Source organism: Saprolegnia diclina, assembly GCF_000281045.1.
Source record: "Saprolegnia diclina VS20 unplaced genomic scaffold supercont1.93, whole genome shotgun sequence".
NCBI classification, from domain to species: domain Eukaryota; phylum Oomycota; class Saprolegniomycetes; order Saprolegniales; family Saprolegniaceae; genus Saprolegnia; species Saprolegnia diclina.
The window spans coordinates 155053-162938 of NW_008246160.1; the positions used below are offsets into that span (position 1 = coordinate 155053).

The following is a 7886-nucleotide window of genomic DNA, read 5'->3' on the forward strand; positions in this document are numbered from 1 at the left end:
TTCTACAACCCGACGATCCAGGCCGACGACTCGCTCGTGTGGTGCAACTACCTCGGCGGCAACGACAAGCCGATTCCGCGACCGCTCATCGACCAAGAGACGCTCAAGAAGAAGCTCGTGTCAGCGTATTGATCGTGTTGGCCAATTCTTGTACAATTTCAGTAAACATAAATGCACATGTCGTACCCATTCAATGATATATATATACCCACGATGTACAGTTAACCCCAAGTGTAACACGTTTAAATCAAGATGGCCAGTGTCAACCATTCCACACTCGTCATGTGCCAGGCTAGATCGTCCTTTTGCATTGTGTCACATCGTAGCTAACCCGCCACACCACTCCCAATGGCTACCGCTCAATCGAGTCGTCCATACGTCCATCAAGTGTGCGGGGTCCGGCGTGTCCGGGCGCTCGGCGGCGTCGCGCCCGAGCCTCACTGCGCGACCGTGGGTTGTATCTAAGAGCTCCCAGCGACCAAGTGCGGGCATCAACTCCCGTGCCAAATCGGTTCCATGGGATGGCCATGTGTAAGCGCTCATCTGTCGTATGGAGCGTTCTGGTTCACAAGTTATAAACCAGAACGCTACCTCGACAAAGTCGTTCTGGTTGATGACGACGTTGTCAACCATCGCACCGTGCCTCGACGCTGCCGTCGTTCCGACGCATCATACGAGCGAGCCATGACGTGAACAGGATGCAGCTGCCAAGAGAAGGTCACCGACGATTGCACGGCGCTGCTTTGGGTTGCTATCAATAGCTACACGAAACTAACATTTGTTAATTTGTCTTTGCCTTCTCAGTGGCGACGAGCATGAACCGACTCGGTGCGCTTGTCACTGCCGTCCTGCACGGCCAGAAGCGCACCAACCCGATGACCATTCGTGTGCATACCAAGACGACCACACAAGGCGACATGATCGCAGTCAAGCCAGGTCCTTCCACGGCCGGTCCGACGCCGACCGATAAACAAGTGATGTGCACGGTGCAAGATGCGGTGCCTGTGAGCATCGATCCATCCGACCGCGCTAATGCACTCCACGTGGCGTCGCTCGGGGTCATTAGCGTCATGGGCGGTCAGTACTATGGCTGGAACGCGGCACTCTCGACAGGGTTCGTCCCCTATGTCGTCTCGCAAATCGTCATGGGGATGACGTACGTCATCTACATGTCGTGCGCGGCCGAGATTTGCGGCAAAATCGCCTTTTCCGGTGGCTCGTACGGTCTCGCGCGCGTCACGCTTGGCTTCTATGTCGGGTACTTGGTCGGGTGCATGGAGCTCCTCGAGTACGCCGCGTCGTCGTCCGTGTCGGTGAATTTCCTGGGCGAATTCATCACCGGCAAGCTAAACTTGGACGTGCGCTACGAGCCGGTTGTTTGGCTGGTCTACTTTGTGCTTGTCAATGGCTTCTTCAAGCTCCGAGGTCAACTCATGTGGAACCTCTTGGTGGTGTTTGCCTTGCTCTGCGTCCTCCCCGCGGTTCTCTTTATCGCGGGCACGATACCGTTTGCAAATTTAGCGCAATATGGGTACGTGCTGAACAACGAGACCGATCCTCCTACGCACATTTGGGCGAGTGGCAATCTTGCGACTGCGTACTTTGCGTGGTTGCCCTACACCACGTGGGCGTATGCAGGGGTCGAAAGTCTCTCGCTCGTCACCGACATGACGGGCGAGCCGAAGAAGGCGATTCCGCGTGGCATGCTCGGCGCTGTCTGGACGCTTTTTGTCCTCAACGTCTCAATGGTGTGTCTCGTCCCGTCGTTGCCACCAGGTATTGTCAGCGCCACCAGCGCCACGTACCCGCTCAACGCCGGTTTCGCCTTGGCGTACGGGAAGTCGGACACACTGGGTGCCTGGCTCATCGTGCCGGCGCAAGTCGGGATGGCCGCGGGGTTTGTGCTTCCGTCGGCGCGGCTGTTGCAGGCGCTCGCCGACTCGACGCTCTTGCCCCAGTGGCTCGGGCTCAAGCAAACGGTGAGCGCAAATGGCGGTGGATCCTGGCGGGCGCTCACGCTTTCGTCTCTCTTTTCATTTCTCTTGTGCGTCTGCAGCTATGCGAGCCCGGCATTTTCGAGCGCGCTTCAAAATACCTTTTTGCTGGCGGGCTGCTTTAGCTACATCGCGCAAATGATTGGCTTCATCTTGCTTCGCACAACGTACAAAGCCGAGAGCCACGGATACAAGTCGCCATTTGGCGTACCCGGCGCGGTGTTTGCCTGCACTGTCTACTGCTTGTTGGGGCTCTCGATTGTCGGCGGGTTCCAGGGCGACAACGGCACGGCCGCCCTCGCAGGGTTGGCGTACGTGACACTCCTCACGGGATACTACTTCTACGCGTGCAAGGACCGCCAAACGATTTCGAAAGACGAATATGCGTCCATCTTTCGCTTTACGATCATCAAATTCAACAATCTCAAACGAAAAGCCGCGCGGCGCGCCAAACACAAGGCGAAACCGAGTTTGTGGAAGCGATTCGCGGCAAAAGTGCGCCCGTCGACGTCGACGTCCAAGCCCAGCACCAAAATTGGGTACACGGACGTTGGCGTTGGTCACCCCAAGTTGCCACGTCCGGCGAGCCAAAAGTAGTAAATTCGTGTTATGTCGAATATGGTATAGCTCATAAGGGTCGATTCAGAGTAACTCTTGGCAGCGGCTTTTTGAGAAAAATGAATTTCTCGGCCAATCAGAGGCCGTTCCAGCGCATCTCGATTTTTGGTTTTGAAAAGACCTAGGCGAGGTGTTTTGGGGCGTTTTGGCGCTTTTCAGCGCGATTTGGGGTCCCCGGAGTCGCTGCAGCAGAAAAGTAGCAAGTCAGAGTAAAATGTATGATCCATTTTGATTGGCTAGATCGACAACAAATATTCATTGGTGAGCATGGCTTGCCCCAGGGCGCCTCGTCAAGCCGCCGTTAGACCGAGCCGTCGTCGTGCGTGCTGTCGATGCCGTCACACGAGATAGGTGTACTGCACTCTGCAAGCGTAGAGCCACGAGCTTAACAATCGCAGCACTGACTTGCATCTCTGGGCCCGGAACGAGCGGGATCTAGCATCGCATCAGGGCTACGGCTATGCCTGACGTCTCGTTGGCGATAGCACTGAGCATGACGCGCGCCAAGCGCCCGCCATAGCGATACCCGTAGTCGCTATTACAGCTGGAGGGTGGATCTATCTATGCGGATGCGTCCACCACCCTGCCCAAGGTGAAGCGCTCTTGAACAGGCGTGTCGTCGCCGCCACGTCGCCGCGCCGCACGCATGCTCATCATCCCTTCAAGCGCGCCCAACCACCGAGTATAAAACGGAATGTTTCTTAAAGCTGATTTAAACAGCTACTAGAATATCCGTGAATAACTATGGTTCTGTTTCATTCATCAAGGTGCAACACTGCTATAAACTGTATTAAACTCCAATATTGGCACCTCAATATGGCGCCTCGGCCTCTTGTCCTGGTCGCTCGATTTTCAGCCAATGAAAAAAATACTTTGAAACAGCCAATCCATGTGAGCTAAATCTGAATTTCTACCAATAACATGCGTCAGAGCTTGTGTGATCCGACAGCCGCTGACCTGGAGGAAATCTCAAACTGGCCAATCAGCGATGGGAAACGCCATCTGTTGGTCTCCAGCCGAGAGCCGCACCTCACTGTCTCCGAGTCGCTGTAAGTTACTCTGCACAGCATCTGGCGATTTCAAAAGCCGCTGGCCCAAAGTTACTCTGAATCGACCCTAAACGACTTGTGTATCGTGCGGCGGCTCTGTTGAAGGGAAATGCAAGTTGGCAGTAGTTCTCTGTCTGCTAGCTTGCTGCGAGGGACACGTGGAGATGATACTACTGAATGCAGAAGCAAATGCTCGCGCCGGGCCGTTTTCAACGCGTAAATGAGCTGTTCCACTAGAGACTGAGCGAATCCAGAGCGAGCTCAAGATATTGCTGAATGTCTAAGGTCGGACAAACCGCTAACTCGCCACTGGCACGGCGGACACCAGCACACGGTTCTTGCACCAAAGGAGTGATGGAGAAGGATTAAGTCTTATCGACGTGGCGCCTTGGTTTTTGAAGGCTATGACACCAAGAATATATGGCTGGCGCCAGAAATGGTGCTCGGCTTTCTGTACGATGTGTGCCACATGAACCATTTTAAAGATCTACGGTGTCCACTCGATCGCGTTCAAAGGGGTCACATGCTCCCTCGTCAAGCCAAGCCCGGCATATCTCTCCATTAGCTAATAGTTTTTGCAGCCACAGTACACGCTGAGTACACGCCGTGCATCATACCTTAACGGCTGGGTGATCGTCATTGATGATATATGAAGCCCAACGTGTAAAACTGCGCAAGGAGTATGTTTTGGCAGTTGGTCAAGAGACAAAATGCCAGTGCCGCGATACTCCAACTCGTCGTGTAGCTCCTCACTCGTGTGCAAAATACCTGGTCAATCGTGTCAGTGATTCCTCCCACAACGCTCTTCAGTAGCTTCGACGAGCGGCCAAACCACTGCAAACCCCGACGATGTAGTACAGTCTACTGTTCGTTTCACATTGCCCTTTTTACATTTTCAAAACTACCTGAAACCAGCTATGCTCGCCTCGATCAAAGGTGCGACGGGCCAAGTGATCAAGGTCCACCCGCAACCGACAGCCGAGGCTGCCCACCCCGAGGCTGCCAATGCCATCATGTGCAAGGTCAACGACGTGGCGGTGGCCGACGTCGCGCCGCGCGACCGCGCAACTGCGTTGCATGTCTGCTGTCACGGCCTTGTGAGCGTCATGGCTGGACAGTACTATGGGTGGAACGCCGCCTTGGCGACGGGCTTTGGGCCCTATGTCGCGTCACAGCTCGTCATGAGTGTCACGTACGTCATCTACATGTCGTGCGCGGCTGAAATCTGCGGCAAAATCGCCTTCTCGGGCGGCACGTACGGCTTGTCGCGGGTCACCTTGGGGTACTATTGCGGCTACATGGTCGGGTTCCTTGAGCTCCTCGAGTACACAGCGTCAACCGCCGTCTCGGTCCTCTTTATTGGCGAGCTTTTCACGAGCGACCTCGGCTGGGACAAGCGCTTCGAGCCGTTGATCTGGCTCGCTTGCTATGCATCGTTCGTGGCATTTTACTCGCTTCCGGGACGCATCATGTGGAACGCTTCGATAGGCTTTGCACTGCTGTGCTATGCCCCGGCCGTGCTCTACATTTTTGGGAGCCTCAAATTCGCCAACCTCCGTCAATTTGGCTATTTGTTGGACCCGGTCGACAACACGACGCATGTCTGGGCCTCGGGAGATATCTCAAGTGCATATTTTGCATGGCTGCCGTACACAACATGGGCATTTGCCGGCATCGAGTGTCTCTCGCTCGTGACCGATATGACGGTGCAGCCAAAGACGACGATTCCGCGCGGTATCCTTGGCGCCGTCGCCCTCCTCTTTCTCTCAAACGTCGGCATGGTGTGCCTTGTGCCATCGCTGCCCCCAGGAATTGCGGCCGCGACGACGGTCATGTATCCGCTCAACAACGGTCTCGCGATGGCGTACGGCATTTCTGAAGGCGTTGGCACGTGGCTGCTCTTGCCCGCGCACATGGGCATGGCTGCTGGGTTTGTCTTGCCATGTGGGCGATTGATTCAAGCGCTGGCCGACTCGACGCTGCTACCGCCATGGCTCGGGCTCAAGAATTTGGGGCACCGCGGACTGACGCGCGCCATGATCCTCTCGTGTGGCTTTGGCTACGTTCTCTGCATTTTGAGCTACTTTAGCCAGGACTTTTGCAGCGCACTCCAAAATATGTTTCTTCTCGTTGGCTCGTTGTGCTATGGCGCCCAGCTGCTCGGGTTCATCTTGCTACGGACAACGTACAAGGCCGAAAGCAACGGGTTCAAAGCCCCGTTTGGCTTGACCGGCGCCGTCTTTGCCATGGTCGTTTACAGTCTGCTAGCGATCTCGATCATTGGTGGGTTTCAAAATGATCATGGCACCGCGGGGCTCGCCGCGCTCGGGTACTGCCTCTTGCTGACGGGGTACTACTACTATGCGTGCAAGGACCGGCAGACCATCTCGAAAGACGAATATGCCTCGATTTTCCGCTTTACCATCATTAAATTCAACAATCTCAAACGAAAAGCCGCGCGACGCGCCCAGCGCAAGCCCCGTTTCTGGCACAGAGTCGTGTCATTGCTACGGTCGTCGTCGACACTCCTCTCGACCAATCGCGTGAGCTACATCAACGTTGGCGTGCGCCAAGGGAGCGCACCACGTCGCCCGGCACCGCCCTACCCCGCAACACGATAGTCCGATACCTCAGGTTGCGTATTTGTGTAGTATCTTTGTATAGCACCACAATGAGATCTCTATTAGACTCACTTTAACAATAAGATCTCTATCGTATATGCAGTGTTTTGTGGTCGACTAGTACGTGACACGAGGCACACGGCGATGACGCGCGTGCATCATCGCCGAGGTTGTCGGCATCGAAATGCACACGCAATGTCGATCTTTGCGGCTTGGGGCCCTTCTGCCAGTGGCTACTTTGCTTGAAAACACCACGCCAGTCGTTGCAAAGGGTACCGAGACAGGCTCGTCGGAACCCGGGGTAGGGTAGGGGTAGGGTATCAAATACCAAAAAAATGCAAAAATGATATTGTTTATCGCGAATCGGTCGCTTGTGATTGGTAAACGCATGCAAGAGAGACGTTGTCATTTCGGTGCGATCGACATCCGACGGGGTTGGCTCAACCGCGAGCCGCGGTTGACGCCGACGTCGACGTAGCTCACGCGGTTGCTCGAGCTGAGCGTCGAATTCGACTGCAGTAGTGAAATGACTTTTGTCCACTGTGACGACTTGCGCTGATTCTGGCGCGTCATGCGTCGCTTCATGTTGTTGAACTTGATGATGGTAAACCGAAAAATCGACGCGTACTCGTCCTTCGAGACTGTCTGCCGGTCCTTGCACGCCACGTAATAGTAAAGCGATATGACGACAACATAGGCCAGGTACGTAAGCGCCGCAACACCGTCGTCGTCTTGAAATGCCCCGAGAATCGAAATCGCCAGGATCCCAAAGCTCCCGATCGCGAGCACGGCGCTGCCTATGCCAAAGGGCGATCGATACCCGTGGCACTCGGCCTTGTACGACGTCCGCAGCAGGATAAAGCCAACGAGCTGCGCTGCATAACAGCCGCACGCTGCGAGCATCGCGAGGTGGGGCAAGGCTTTGGCGAAGACTTGAAAAAAATAGCTCAAGACGCAGAGGACGTAGCCAAACATAGAGGCAATCGTCACCGCCTTCCACCGCCCTGTGTACGCTGCGCTCTTGAGACCGAGCCATGGCGGCAACAGCGACGAGTCAGCGAGCGCTTGCACGAGCCGGCCGCTCGGACGAAGAAACCCCAGCGCAGCACCCACATGCGCGGGAAAGACGAGCCACGCACTCGACGACGCCGAGAGGTCGTACGCCAACCGGAAACCATTAGTGAGCGGATACGCGGCCGTCGCAGCGCTGGCAATACCAGGCGGCAGCGACGGCACGAGGCAGACGATCGCAAAATTTGATACAAAGAGGACGCCGATGCAGTAGAGCATACCCCGGGGCACTGTCACCTTGGGTGAATTGGTCATATCGGTCACGAGCGAGAGACACTCGACGCCGGCATATGCCCATGTCGTGTACGGTAGCCACGCGAGGTACGCACTCACGATCGTACCCGATGCCCAGACGCGCTGTGTTCCGTCTTGCGCGTCCGCGTAAGCCCCAAATTTTTCGAGATTTGCAAGTTGGATCGTACCGCCAATGAAGAGGACCGAGGGCAGCAGACTCAGTACCGCCAAGACGACGACCAAGGGCCACAAGAAGCGACCGGGCAGCGCCACGCAGCCAATGCAGACAGAGTACACAA

The 7886-nt window shown here is 55.6% G+C and overlaps 3 protein-coding genes across 3 annotated transcripts; 2 read left to right on the forward strand and 1 right to left on the reverse strand.

The window, feature by feature from the left end:
* The first annotated feature begins 794 nt into the window (after positions 1-794).
* SDRG_15486 (hypothetical protein) lies at positions 795-2705 on the forward strand. The gene has a single exon (XM_008621661.1). It carries the CDS (start codon positions 816-818, stop codon positions 2589-2591), a length of 1776 nt encoding a protein of 591 aa, XP_008619883.1. The 5' UTR covers positions 795-815; the 3' UTR covers positions 2592-2705.
* Positions 2706-4575: 1870 nt separating this feature from the next.
* On the forward strand, positions 4576-6282 carry SDRG_15487 (hypothetical protein; the record flags this gene model as incomplete). The annotated part of the gene is made up of 1 exon (XM_008621662.1): positions 4576-6282. Exon 1 carries the CDS (start codon positions 4579-4581, stop codon positions 6280-6282), a length of 1704 nt encoding a protein of 567 aa, XP_008619884.1. The 5' UTR covers positions 4576-4578.
* A 405-nt stretch (positions 6283-6687) lies between these two features.
* On the reverse strand, positions 6688-7608 carry SDRG_15488 (hypothetical protein; the record flags this gene model as incomplete). Its single annotated transcript, XM_008621663.1, has 1 exon — positions 6688-7608. The coding sequence occupies one exon, from the start codon at positions 7606-7608 to the stop codon at positions 6688-6690; it is 921 nt and encodes a 306-aa protein (XP_008619885.1).
* Positions 7609-7886: the final 278 nt, after the last annotated feature.

What these genes read in the sequence shown, in the direction of transcription:
- SDRG_15486 (XM_008621661.1), top strand. Translation starts at nt 816, where the DNA reads ATGAACCGACTCGGTGCGCTTGTCACTGCCGTCCTGCACGGCCAGAAG.